This window comes from Rutilus rutilus (genome assembly GCF_951802725.1).
Source record: "Rutilus rutilus genome assembly, chromosome: 16".
Taxonomy (NCBI): Eukaryota; Metazoa; Chordata; class Actinopteri; order Cypriniformes; family Leuciscidae; genus Rutilus; species Rutilus rutilus.
This window is the reverse complement of record NC_140224.1, coordinates 7305174-7320157: the sequence shown is the minus strand read 5'-3', so window position 1 is coordinate 7320157 and position 14984 is coordinate 7305174. Positions and strand designations below refer to the sequence as shown.

Sequence of the window (14984 nt, the reverse complement as noted above, 5' to 3'; positions counted from 1 at the left end):
GTGAATTCGCACATTGACTGGACATGTCTACATGAATTTAATTCAAATTCAATGAAATTCTATTTAATTACTGACCAGAAACTGAATTGCGTATTTTACTTCATAATATTTATTTGTTCTACTCTTTCCAAATCCTAAAGCTTTTTTTTTCTTTCTTTCTTTTTGTGCAAGATTAAATTAGATTTTGAATCTTATATTTTCACTGTATTCTCAGATGTTTGGAAATGTATATATATATTCAGTGCTTCCCGCATATTTTCATTTTCTTAGTTTTATTTTTTATCTTTAGATTTTGAGGCGAAATTCAGAATTTTGAATGCACGTCTGCAATGTATATCAAAAAGGCATTTCTTAAAGGGATAGTTTTCCTAAAAATTGAAAATGAAGCTTGCTTGAGCACCCAGCATATGGGGAAGAGTGATCAAAATGTTCTTGGTTATCGTATAATGTCACTTCATATAATGTCACTTCTACAAAAACATATCATTTCTTTCTTTTTGTCCTGTATGTCACTGTGTTTCAGATTTGAAAGTGTTTCGAAACCATCTTCCTGGGAGAAAGGTCACTGGAAACGCACACAAGGTCAGGGGGACGAGGAACGTGTGTCTGCAGCTTTCATAAAAATAAATGGTTTTCAGCCAGACGACTTTTGATTTCGCATGAGCATGAAAAAAAAACGTGTTTCTGTCAATAATGGCTAATGGTCGAGAAGACATCGTTGGTGCGACGTTTCAATCGACTGGGGGGGGGCGTCCGATGCGAGAAGCTCCGTGGCAGCGCTCAAGCACTTCCGTGACCAAAGAGGCCACAAAACATATTGCTGGTTGACAGAAATGGAGGGACTTGTTTGAATCACCTTCAACACTCGCCTTACATTTTTTTCCTCTCGGATCCATAACGTCGGAGTGTATAATGCTGTTGGAGCTTAGGATGTATATAAATTACACTGTATAAATTTGAAAGTGGGTCACGATATTGTTAATGCACTGGCAAGTGTGTAGGAATGAACTACCAATTCTGATTCCAATTTTAAGGGAACGCTTCACATGCACTTGTATAATTATTAGCAGAAAATGTTTGTAAATGAAAAAAGCCAGCTTGATTTTAACAACTGATATTTCTTTTAAACCTACTGCGGCTCTCAGTGGTACGGACATTGGAGCAGCTGTAGTTTTGTTCAAAGACTTCTTCAGAGTACTAATATTTTCATGCATGTGATTCACTTTATTTCGATTTTTTTAAACGGCATAACACACGAGAGAAGGGGGAAAGATGTTCTGAACGTGTACACTCACAGCCTTGCTAATGCTTACCTTTTTGTTTCTTTTCTTTTCTTTTTTTAACAAAGATGACAGTATCACACCACCACTGACTCATTGTTCAGCTTCACTAAAATACACTGTGTCCCGTCACATCACAGCGCCGGTTTCCCTATGCAGTTACAGATAGTGACAGTTACTGAAATCCGAATGCTCACCGGAATGCGTCATGTGGACTGCCGTGATGCACTTTTAACTGTTTTCGTGTGTGTTGGCTCGAAGATGTAGAAGTCTTTCTGTCAGCCTGTCATTTGTAATCATTCTAGCAGTGTTTTACTACTTTTCAAGGCTGCTGTGGTTTTGGGGAAAATTTTACTCTGGTTTTGGTGCATTATTGAGAAATCACCCAAGCATTAATGGATGATAAATCTGGTAACAAACATATGTATGAAAAAAAAAAAGCATACACTGGATGATCAAATTAATTATTTAAGCTTATAATAAATTGTGTTCAAACCCTCAATGTGTTTTCTTTCTTTTTCAACATTAACGTTTACATGGGGGAATCTCATAATGAAAGTCATGTCTAGGGCATATTCATCCCCAAAACAAAAGAAACTAGATATTGACATAAAAATATACAAACATGAAATATTATTTTCATTATAATTAAGCACGTTTCCCACACACATTCCTCATTAGTGTAATGCAGTAATAACAATAAATCCTGTCCAGTGTTTTATTATTGTACAAATGTAGCACTATATCATAATGTTGAATTGTACTGTACAAATACTGTATACTTTTTTTTCTAGGCACTCAACATTGAGGAAGTGTGGTCAAAATGGTCTTGGTTGACAATGTCTTAAAACATCTAAATGTTCTTAAAAGTAGAAGACTTGATTTGGATTACTTTTAAAATCTCTATGAACTTTTTGAAGCTTGAATATTTTGGTTCAGTGACTTTCAAAGGATGGACAAAAATGATAGAATATAAAAAAGTGTGTGTGTGTTTGTGTCCCGAAGATAAACAAAAGGAATAAAAGGAGGGTGAGTTAATGATGACAGAATGTTCGGGTGAAGTAACCCTTAAATTACATTGCATTGGCTTGCAGTTCATACTATTTAGAATGCAAGATTTGTCATAGACTATTTAATCGAAAATAATAATACTTGGCAGGCCAACAATTGTCTTCCTGCAAAAGGAGCTTTGAGCCGCTTTCAATATGCACTTTTTTTATTGGAAACATTTGTACACTGAAAAAGATATCATTTGAATGTAATATTTTAGCAATTGATTTAACTGATACTAAACATACAAATAGACGTGTGCCACAATAATCTTTATAAATATATATCTTTTTAAACCTGGTAAAATCTGATCAGCGCTGAGAAAATGAGCAGCTTGCACATGATCACACTGTCTGTGTGCTGCTTTTAAGAAACGATTTACGCCTGTTTAGGGATATTATGAGCCTTTGAATTGGAAATACGCAAAAAAGTTAAAAGAGCAAAAAAGTATAAAGAATTTATAAAATTCACAAATAAATTAAATGAGATTTGCAAATACATTTTTTTTTTTTTTACAAATGTGTTTTGTCACAAACACAACTCTGCCTAGCATTCATTTGTGAATCGCTTCCATGCATTTCATAAAGAATGAATAACGTGACGCTTCCTCGTTGTTCCAGAGATGTAAAGCACTGTTTCTCTGGCATTTTCAAAGGCTCATAAAATATAAAACTGTGGTTTGGCTTGATAAACAGTCTAATTGTCTAACAAGATCACACATATTTTGCTATACCAATTGTATGGGCCTTATACTTCCTATTTGAGCCAATGCAGAAGAATGAGCGAAGTTATTTCAGGGCAAGACCACCCTGATTTTAAAGCAAATCGTGATTGGATGGAGCGAGAGAGTGCTATGATTGGTCAGCACAAATGGCTGTTATCTGATTGGCTTAAGAAGAAGGTGGGTGGAGTCCACTTATTTGTGGATTTGTCTGTATGTTTTGATGCTAAAAATGTTTCAAAATCCACAAATGTGTGCAGGGGATCTACAAATGCACAGGAAGCGATTCACAAATGCACGGAAGCGATCCACAAATTAATGCCAGGCAGAATTGTGTTTGTGACATAAAACACATAACACGTTTAACCATTATTTGTGGATTTCAATCTATTTATTTGTGAATTTGAATCCTTTTTGGGAATTTCTCTACGTTTATTTGTGATTCTCAATCTATTTATTTGGAATAATGCAACAATACTAACCCCACGCGATTCGCTGTAATTGAATCGCACCAGTAGGGGTCGCTGTAGCGAGTGCTGACTCGCGTTCTACAGCAGTATTTCATTCCTCATCCTCTCACTGACTGACTCACACACGCGCTGATGCTCAATGATGGCGGATAGTGCGAGTGAGAGCGACACGGACGGGGCCACCCCTCATTGCTCCTCATCCTCGTCCTCCTCCATTCTCATCTCTTCCTTCCGTCTAGAGGAGTTGTCGAACCGCCTGGCATCTTTACAGCAAGAGAATAAAGTGTTGAAGATCGAGCTCGAGACGTTTAAACTGAAGTGTAAAGCTCTGCAGGAGGAGAATAGAGACTTGCGCAAAGCCAGTGTCACCATAGTGAGTCATCCACAACTGTCTTTCTTTACAATTAATACTTATTTACCTGAATGAATGTGGAAGCAAACACTAACCATAACTAGCTCAAACATCTAGTGCGTTATTGAACTCATTTACAGTTGCTGTTACGCTACATTTACGCTTCACTAAAGCTAATGTGCTAATGATTAGCTTTTATTGTCCCCTGTTTTCCGTTATGCCATGGTCATTTAAAAAAATAATTTACTAAACAAACACCCTTTAGTCCCCTTTTATTGACTCTGCTGAAGTTTTGATTGTGGTTAGAGTCTACGAAACTGTCAGTTAGCGTTAAACGTCAATCTTAGTTAAGCTAAGCAGTTAATTCGGGACAGTAACGTTAATTACTCTGGGAATATCAGCCTCATTTTCATAACTCACTTGGTGTAAACGAATGTCTATAGTAATAGTTTGCAGAAGTAGTTTAAAATACACGGTTCATTGAAACATGGTCTTATTTTTAAGTGACACTACAGTGAAGTGCAGTAGAATGATCCAATAGGAGCACGATCGTTACAACTCCCATAATTAAAATAATACTCGATATTGCTATATAAATGTGGCTAGTTATGGTTAGTGATGCTGTGAGCAGGTAATGCGTCATCTGCCCTCTCAGCAGTTTGTTGATGATTTGACCATCAATATACAGTTAAAACCTGTAAAGCAACGTTTATTTATTTTTTAATGGAACAATTTATTGAAACTTCAGACAAATTATTAAACAATCTTAAAGGTTTTCATATGTGTTTTATGTTTGGTATTGATTGTAGTACCCCTTAAAAAGGAAAGAAATAATGAAAGTAGAGAAGAACCAGATGCGGGCTTCTTCTACAGTACTTCACCATGAATGAAGCGCATCTCGAAGGTTCTCTCTTTAAGTGTGCGCGCCGACGCGAGCACGTAAATTCGTAGGCGTGAATAATCTCACACGTCACGCATTCAATTATTATTAAACTCAAACAACTGAAAATTCAACTCGCATACAAAACCGAGTAAAAACTTCAGTATATCATCACAGTATCATATTTGATACATCAGGCTTTATGGCTCATCTAGTATGATAAAGTGATAAATGTGGAACTCGTACTCGAGAGGAAAAACACCTCAATTTTATTCAAAGGCCCAAACTGAGCAAAAATATCCAATTTGTTGTGTGCAGATGTTATTTATTTGGTCCAAAAGATGAAATTCTGATAGCTTGCACTGTAAATCAGTTTGTCAATTGTCACACTAATATATCTCTCAAAATAAAATGTCTTATTATTTTATGATCAAAGCTCTGTAGTTTTATTTCTGTGGGGCAAAACATATAATGCAATGCATTGCAATACGATGATGATTGAGAGATGTACAAAAAACATCCCTCAAAAGCCAGTTTCACATTTTAACATAATGTTTCTATAAAAAGAATGGATGGATGATAATCAAGTTAAACTAAGCTGCTTCAGTAAATATTCAGCTTCAAATTCAACTAGCAACAATATTAAAGTTATTCTTCCGTTTTAATTTAAAAACTTGATGGCAAAAAACCCCACACATTTTAGAATTATACTTAAGCCCTTTTAAGTATAAACTATCAATCAGACGACAGAGTTTGGCATGTAATAGATTGTGCGCAGCAAGTTTATCAGCAAAGTTTTGATCATAATCGTTTAGAGGCTTTATTTGCATATCAGATACTGTAGGCATAGGGTTAAACACAAATCTAGCATGTAGTACATAATGAGTACGTAATGTAAACCATCACATATTAATGATGGATTGTTTAAACTGTGAGGATGAAATATTGATAGTACAGTACAATCTGTCATCAGTTTGTTTTGCTTGTTAATATTTGATAATCATCTGACAGTTGTTCTCGTGTGTTGTGAGAATATGTTTGTGTACATTTAAAAGTGAGAAAGCGGTTGGTCTCAGATTGAGCGGGTTTCTCAGGTTTATTTCATCCTTATTTTATCTACGTGACTTCTTCATCATTCACTTCCCATTCTTAAGGATTATGGTCTGCAGATGTCTACATAGTTACACCTATATGTAGAAATATATTTTCTGTTAGACTTTCAGTTCCTTATATATACAGTGAGGAAAATAAGTATTTGAACACTCTGCTATTTTGCAAGTTCTCCCACTTAGAAATCATGGAGGGGTCTGAAATTGTCATCGTAGGTGCATGTCCACTGTGAGAGACATAATCTAAAAAAAAAAAAATCCAGAAATCACAATGTATGATTTTTTCACTATTTATTTGTATGATACAGCTGCAAATAAGTATTTGAACACCTGAGAAAATCAATGTTAATATTTGGTACAGTAGCCTTTGTTTGCAATTACAGAGATCAAACGTTTCCTGTAGTTTTTCACCAGGTTTGCACACACTGCAGGAGGGATTTTGGCCCACTCCTCCACACAGATCTTCTCTAGATCAGTCAGGTTTCTGGGCTGTGTGAGAAACACAGAGTTTGAGCTCCCTCCAAAGATTGTCTATTGGGTTTAGGTCTGGAGACTGGCTAGGCCACACCAGAACCTTGATATGCTTCTTACAGAGCCACTCCTTGGTTATCCTGGCTGTGTGCTTCAGGTCATTGTCATGTTGGAAGACCCAGCCTCGACCCATCTTCAATGCTCTAACTGAGGGAAGGAGGTTGTTCCCCAAAATCTCGCAATACATGGCCCCGGTCATCCTCTCCTTAATACAGTGCAGTCGCCCTGTCCCATGTGCAGAAAAACACCCCCAAAGCATGATGCTACCACCCCCATGCTTCACAGTAGGGATGGTGTTCTTGGGATGGTACTCATCATTCTTCTTCCTCCAAACACGTTTAGTGGAATTATGACTAGAGATGCACCGATTACAATTTTCTAGGCCGATTCCGATTTCCGATTTTTCACTGAGTTTGACCTGCCGATACCGATTTTAGCCGATTCCGATTACATTTTTTTCTAACCACTTTACAGCACACACAAATATTTATTTTCCATCTTTTCTTTAACCCTTTCACGCGTAAGTTTAAAATATTCTAACTGACACCCCCACCCCCCGAGTGAGTTTTTTCGCGAACGTTCCCTTTAATGTTTCCATGGCGACGCGTCACGCGATACACCGCAGCCACAATAAAACTGTATGACAGATGTGTGTGTCGCTTTTATTTCACTTTTCCTTTTTTATTCAAAATATTCACAAACTTGCTTACCATGTCATCAACTAGCCTATCTGATATTCCGATTCTCAAATACGTGTAAGTGAGTGGTCGTTTAAAAACCTTTAATCTTGATTTATAATGAGATGGGCGCCGCGCAATGTTGTCCTGTCAGTCGGATTTACAGCACGTGAATTAATCAGTTTCTCCGAAATAAATGCAAGAAAGTGGCCGGTGAACTGAGAAGAATAGAGTAAACTTTATAGTTACTTCCCCTATGTTTGTCTGATATGAATAACACACATGTCGGCAAATTATATTTGAATAGATTGTTATTGCTGCTTCCACAGACATCAGTGTGTGTTTTACAAACTCCAAATGTATTGCTTATGTGTATTTAAATATCTGAAACCTAAAATAAACATTATGAGGTTGAAAACACTGCTTAGTTGTGCCATAACAGCGCTGAACGCGTCCGACTCTGGCTCAGCGCCAGCCAACGCGCGAAAGCACAGTTTGTTTGAATCTGGCAGTTATGCGACGTCACTGAACATCTAAATGTGGCACCGCACCGTACTCTCATGGGCACAGACAAATCTCATATATGAGACCGTACCGCTCAAAAGGTTAATCATGCGGCGCCCGAGTGCATTTGACCGGCATAAAATCGGCATATGTCAGACTGACCGGCCGGTCGCCGGTCATGGCCGATCACGTGAAAATCGGCCAATTCCGGTCACCAGCCGATCAATCGGTGCATCTCTAATTATGACCAAAAAGTTCTATTTTGGTCTCATCTGACCACATGACTTTCTCCCATGACTCCTCTGGATCATCCAAATGGTCATTGGCAAACTTAAGACGGGCCTTGACATGTGCTGGTTTAAGCAGGGGAACCTTCCGTGCCATGCATGATTTCAAACCATGACGTCTTAGTGTATTACCAACAGTAACCTTGGAAACGGTGGTCCCAGCTCTTTTCAGGTCATTGACCAGCTCCTCCCGTGTAGTTCTGGGCTGATTTCTCACCTTTCTTAGGATCATTGAGACCCCACGAGGTGAGATCTTGCATGGAGCCCCAGTCCGAGGGAGATTGACAGTCATGTTTAGCTTCTTCCATTTTCTAATGATTGCTCCAACAGTGGACCTTTTTTCACCAAGCTGCTTGGCAATTTCCCCGTAGCCCTTTCCAGCCTTGTGGCGGTGTACAATTTTGTTTCTAGTGTCTTTGGACAGCTCTTTGGTCTTGGCCATGTTAGTAGTTGGATTCTTACTGATTGTATGGGGTGGACAGGTGTCTTTATGCAGCTAACGACCTCAAACAGGTGCATCTAATTTAGGATAATAAATGGAGTGGAGGTGGACATTTTAAAGGCAGACTAACAGGTCTTTGAGGGTCAGAATTATAGCTGATAGACAGGTGTTCAAATACTTATTTGCAGCTGTATCGTACAAATAAATAGTTAAAAAATCATATATTGTGATTTCTGGATTTTTTTTTTTAGATTATGTCTCTCACAGTGGACATGCACCTACGATGACCATTTCAGACCCCTCCGTGATTTCCAAGTGGGAGAACTTGCAAAATAGCAGGGTGTTCAAATACTTATTTTCCTCACTGTATATAACCAGAGACAATTTATATAAGAGACATGCCACTTCCTCAATCCTCAATACAACTATATGAGGAAAACCCGTAACGGCAAAGATGGCGGTTGTATGCACATGTCCTGCCCCTCCCGCTGGAAAGCCAATCACCTGCTTTTAACAGTCAAGCCGGGAAACATTTAAAGTGTGTATGTCAGGTTAAATTTTTTTTTTAGATAAACACAAAATAGTTAGGGGAAATACACGTTTGACAAGTTGATGTATTGTTTTTTATGTTTTTCGATACCTAAAGGCAGAATATAAGATGAAAAAGTTCGTTATTTTCAGTACTCGCTTAAAACTGCTCCTCCCCCCAAACGAATCGCTTGACGTCATAAGAGGGAGACGTCTCCCCAGTTCAGAGTTGAGGAGAAGTTTGTGAGCTGTGTTGATAATTGTACGAGTGATAGAGCGAGAGAATTAGTGATTAGGACATTTATTTATTTAGTTAGTTATTTAAGTTAGTTAGTTATTTAAGTTAGTTAGTTAGGTATACGCAGGCGTATTTTCACGATGGTGAATTACTGCGTTTGTGCTGGGTGCAAAAACACCGTTAAAACCGGTCACAGAGTCCACCTTTTCCCAAAAAGCAGGTCTGTGTTCCGTGCCTGGGTCAAGTTTGTTCGGACCAAACGCGCTGATTTCAGTGCTGCTTCCGTATTCAAGACTTCGGTCATATGTAATGAAAATGACGGAGAATGTTTTTATGTTTCCACTGTTCGATCGCGTCCGCGCCTATCTCTTTCTCTCTCTCACTCTCACACTCACACACACACACACACCAACCAACCAACATATTCCAGAATTGCAATCTTGACATCGCAGCCTGTTCATTATAGCCACGGAGCTTCAGAGCTGAGGCGGAGCTACAGATTTGGCGTCCCTAAATAACCCGCGTGACTAACAGTAGTTCCGCATTAATTCATTTGCACGCGAGTTTTATTTATTTTTATACCGTGTATTCTCAGTGTATATTCATGCACCGTACCGTTTCGGTTCAATGCTTTTACATGTACCGTTCCACCTCTAAGTTATGCCTATACTTACCAAGACACCTGACCAACTCTCCACTGGTTCTCTTCACACCAGATGTTTATGGTTCTTCGATAGGAAGTAGTTAAATTTCTGTTTGGCTCCTCATCCGTCTCACGCCTGGGAGGCTCAAAATTGTATGGCTGTGGTGTGGGCCATCGTAGGTTTGAGGGGGATTTTGGATCTCCTCAGACTCAAAACTCTCCATACTTGAATAGAACTTTTTTGGCACGTCTCCCTCTTATGACGTAACAGCTCAGCGGCATTTTAAAAATATGATCTTGACAGAAATGGCTATAAAGCTTACTGTAGGGCAATTACAGAAATAATTTTAATGATAATTACATTTTCACTCAGACATCTAAACATTATTTAATATATCTAAAAAAAAAAATTAACCTGACATACACACTTTAAGCCTATCGTCTGGTTCCACTGACGCATGCGCACAGTTGAGGTTTTTGCGACAGCGGAGACGATTTGGCGCAACACCGGCATTCTGGATAGAGACGTAAATTAAGTTGGTGTCGTGAACCCTTGCGCATGCGTAGTAAAAGTATAACCTGTGGGGAAAAAGGCGTTTTAAACCTTATTTTGGGGCAAAGTCATCAAACTTTTTCAGCGATTTTTATCATATTTTACTGCTGTTTCTAGGGCTGAACGATATGGACAAAATTTCATATCTCGATTTTCATGCCAGATATCTCGATATCGATACAATACGATATGACTACGTAAGTACTAAAAAAACAATACATTTAGAGTTTGTAAAATACACACTGATGTCTATGGAAGAGGTAATAATAGTCCTTTCCATTATAATTCGACACGTTTTATTCATATCAGATACACATTGTGTAAGTAACTTCAATGTTTACTCTATTCTATTCCCAGTTCACCAGCCACTTACTTTTAAGTATTTCGGGAGAAGTGGATGAATTCACGTGTTGTAAACATAGAGGTTGTAAATCCAACAGATCCGATTCTCTGAACTGCGTCTGCGGCACAAACTAACGTTAACACGGCGGCGCCCATCGCGCATACAGCTCAACTAACGCGATCGTTATAAAGGTGTTTAAACAACAAGATATTTCCACTTGCATGTATTTGACAATCGGAATATCAGATATTTCATGCCATAGCTAACACATTTGTGAATATTCTGAATAAAAAAGGAAAAATGACATAAAAGCAGATCATCATTCATTCAGCACTGTTGCTGCTTCGGTGTGTCACGTGACAAGCAATGACGCGTCACCATGGAAACGCCGCCCCCCCTCTCACAATATAGTTCCCACGTCCCTGGTAGTGTGTGCGCGCTGGCTTTAGCGGTGCATTCAAGGGCACTCGTAAAACTGATGTTTGTTGTGACTGCCAGAGTTGTATGCAGGGCGAGCGCGGAGAGGGGAAATCTATATCGTCTATATCGTTGCTTTTTTCGATAGTAATATCTTGAAAGTTCATATCTCGATATAGATACGATAACGATATATCGTTCAGCCCTAGTTTCTATACATGCAGTTTTTATGTCCCGGTGACCAGTGAAAGTGCAGTTCTGACTCTCTGCTCATTCATTTAGATAGGAGCCTGGTCTTGTTAGTCCGAAATAGCTGCCCGGAGGCGTTGCCAAGATGGCGGCCGAGTGGCACGACTTGCCTAAAAGGACTTTGATATAACTCACATGGGTTTTGGAGCACATTGCGATAATGAACTTGACTTATCTCTATAAATTATAACCAAACCATTGTCCTGAAATTACTTTGATTTATCTTCATTCGTGATGTTGTCTGCTGTCCCAAGCCCAGCTTTTACTGCATCCTTTCTCTAAATTATTGCAGCTGCATTTAGAAACAAACTTCATGCTTTTAGGTCTTTCGTGCTGCATTCATTAGTGAGAGACTGAGAGGCCACTTTCTTAAATTCTTATATGCTTGTAAAAACTGATTCAATGGTTGTGATCTACCTACAAGAAGTGTTGCCTTATGATTTTCCTGGGTGGTTCAGCATGATCCAGCACCATATCACTCTCATCTCAAGTGTCACACATTTAAGCAATTCTTCATAACATACAAAGAAATGATATGACTCCTAACAGCTTGCGCCAGCACAGACCTTCTTTTGGCATTATTTGGCACAAAATGAACGATGAAAAGCCATGAACACAATTTTTGTGCCCTTTTTTTCTTTTTTCTTTTTTTTTTCATATGCATTTGTAGGAGTTTCCCTTTCAGATGCAACAATTATTGGAGGAGAGTATACTATAGGGTTAGGTTTTGGATTGGGGTTTGATTAAGGGTTAGTTGCTTGTAAGTATGGATAATACTAACACTGCTCGTTGTCTTTTGACTTCCGGTCTGTATTTTCACAGCGATTTTGCGTGTTTATTAATGAACGGCTCGTTTTAAAATTACTGACATTTAAGTCATCTGCTTTAAACATTACAGTCCTCATGATAACGTTTGTTAACTTTACATTAAGTAAATACACTTCAAAAGCTAATTACTCCTGGACAGCAATGCCATAGAAATATACAGAGCGACCGCAAAAACGGAAGTTAAAGGTGCTCTAAGTGATGTTGGGTGACGTCACTTCTTGTTGACGTTCAAAGTATTGTCAAACAAAACGGAGGCTAGCTAGACCCTCCCCCCTCCTCATCCGCGCACTAACCCCCCAAACCCCACCCCCAAATCCTTCTTGTCGGTTATTAGCTGGAACAGTTTATGTTTCGTGGTGCGGGTTAGCCCAGTTTGTTTTTGTTGCCGTTTGTGGAGCCTGGGGTATCTACAGAGACCGCATTTTTTTACAGTGTGTTCAGGGGTCAGGCAGCTAGCGGATGGTGAGGAGATGTTTGCTGTATGTGACACAAAATGTTTTGGCCTAAAAAACGTGTGACATTGCTTAGAGCACCTTTAAAAGACAATATTCTAAAGATGGCGGAGCCCTCGTTTCTCTGGCGCATAAGGTCTATAGAATGTTGTGAATTATTTGTAAATATTTTTTCTAGTCATATTTTGAAAGACATATTTTCATGTCATTTTTATTTGTCCACATTCCTAAAACATGATTTGAGGTTTGCGGTAGTTCATTTACTGGTATTTACCCCATTATTTAACGCCCAAAACAGCATGTCTTAACCCATTTTGCACTTAACATGCTGCGTTTGAAGAGAATGTTCTCCACTCCTGTTCATTTATTTGGAACGCCAGAGAAAGAGGTTTTCTGAACATAGCCACGTTATTTTTAATTTGCCACATTTGTGTTGTTTTACCCGCACCTGATTATCATCGGCTCTGCTTGTTTGCGAGACTGTTCGTTTGTGCTGCTCCTGGTAGATTATCATTATGGAAATGAACTGCTGCATCTGTGTTCTTTAATTTATACATTCAGTAGATCAGCCGCAGAACTTTACACTCCAATCTGCACTTTTATGGGATTGCGGTCACAGACTAATTTGCCCTGTTTAGAAAATCTGTTCCTAAATGTTTTACAAATAAGTTTAATTATTAGCATGTTAATAAGTTTTTGATGTATGAAAACTATTAAAATGCTTTTCTGGTAACCATTCTTGAGCCAGTTGTTCATCCTTGTCTGCACAATGGCAGAAAAATTAATCAAATACTAGAAATATTAATGGCAAAAATAATTCAAAAGGGTCACCACATTTGTTCAAAGTCAGCCCTTCATTATCAATTTTCCAACCATTTATTACCATTATATATGTGTCATATGCTTGCAAAGTGAAGGAATGGGTTTGTCTCCAAGATCAAGGTTTTGTGTTGTCACGATACTGGAATTTCTAACTTCGATACGATACCTTAAAAAATATCGATATTCGATACACTGGATAGTCTTCGTTGTAAAAATTAATTACAGAATAATGCTTACAATTAAAGTTACAAAAGTTATTCAGTCAAGAGCAGTAAGTTATTTTCTTGTCTTTTGTTTTTTGAGTAACATGACTGACAGCAGGAGGAATATTAGACTGCTGTCACTTTAAGAGCTTATGCACGGATCCAATAGACTGATACACAATGAGTTTTCTTTCTAATCTATTTACGCTCCAAAACTGGATGTTTACCTAAAAACTCTCCAGGGTGGATATTTTTACATAATTGTGTGTGTATTTGACCGTTTAAGTCCTATAAGCCACAAAAAAGAACTCAATTTAGTACTCACAAGCTGTTTGAGAGGTGGCTTTATGTGCACGCCACTTATATAGATCAGTCGATTTCAGTATCGATACGTATCGAAATATCACATTTTTTGACTACACTAATAAGGTTAATGAAACAACTATTAAGAGTTACTGATGTATTTTCAGTTGCTGTAGACTAACATTGTTGCGCTTTCTAAACCATCTTTTTTTAGCAAGCGAGAGCAGAACAAGAAGAGGAGTTCATCAGTAACACCCTGTTCAAGAAGATTCAGGCCCTGCAGAAAGAGAAAGAAACACTAGCAGTCAACTATGAGAAGGAAGAGGAGTTCCTCACCAATGAGCTTTCTCGAAAACTCATGCAAGTAAGTGTTCGGCTGTCGTTCGATGTGTCTGGGATTTGCTTGCTGTGGTCAGCACTGAAGAAATGGCCACTAACAGATTAGATTTGATGCATTTACCAGAGCATTGCATCATGCATGTTTCTCAAGAGCACATGTTGCATAGCAAATTTAGTGCACACAATAAGTAGAATAAGATGATTTCCACCATCGTGTGCAGATCTCGATGCTAAATCTTTTGCAATGTTGTTCGAAAACTGCTTTATCAGCACCCTTGACCAAGCCTTCTGGAATAATTTAAACACTGGTGATAGATGGCCGTTTCCGAGCTCACCTAACTAGGAAATAACTTCCTCAAAAGGCCCTTTCCAGTTCCACCACACTCTTGAGGTTCATCCGCCTTAGAAGTAGTGATTCACCACCTTTTGGGGAACTGTTTCAGCAGTGCCGTTTTAAGGAACTTCTTATGGCTTAAAGAGTCACGGAAATCTGTTTGTCCTCAATTTCCTGTGGAACATGTGAGAAAGAGGCAGAAATGGAGTTGGGAAGAGAGAGCTGCAGAGAAGCATATTGTCATCTGTGACTGCATATTTTCTCATTTTATCAATGTTGAAAACAGTTGTGCTGCTTCATATTATTTTGAGGAAACTGACACAATTTTTAAAGATTGATGAATAGAGAGCAGCTTTTACGTGAAATAGAAATCTTTTGTAATGTTATGTCTTTACTGTCACTTTTGATCAGTTTAATGCATCCTTTCTG

The 14984-nt window shown here is 38.4% G+C and overlaps 2 protein-coding genes across 13 annotated transcripts in view; both read left to right on the top strand.

Annotated features, from left to right (window-relative positions):
* Positions 1-1782, top strand: part of ank3b (ankyrin 3b) — a 170765-nt gene extending 168983 nt beyond the window's left edge. For all 12 annotated transcript variants that reach the window (XM_084433634.1, XM_084433632.1, XM_084433633.1 and 9 more), the window contains one exon: positions 524-1782. In XM_084433634.1, the coding sequence (XP_084289760.1) occupies positions 524-529 (6 nt within the window). In that variant the 3' untranslated portion in view covers positions 530-1782. The remainder of the gene's footprint in view (positions 1-523) is intronic.
* Positions 1783-3617: 1835 nt separating this feature from the next.
* ccdc6b (coiled-coil domain containing 6b) overlaps positions 3618-14984 on the top strand; it is a 34021-nt gene continuing 22654 nt past the window's right edge. Inside the window, exons 1-2 of the mRNA XM_084433653.1 lie at positions 3618-3894; positions 14097-14246. Of these exons, the coding sequence (XP_084289779.1) occupies positions 3661-3894; positions 14097-14246 (384 nt within the window). The 5' untranslated portion in view covers positions 3618-3660. The remainder of the gene's footprint in view (positions 3895-14096; positions 14247-14984) is intronic.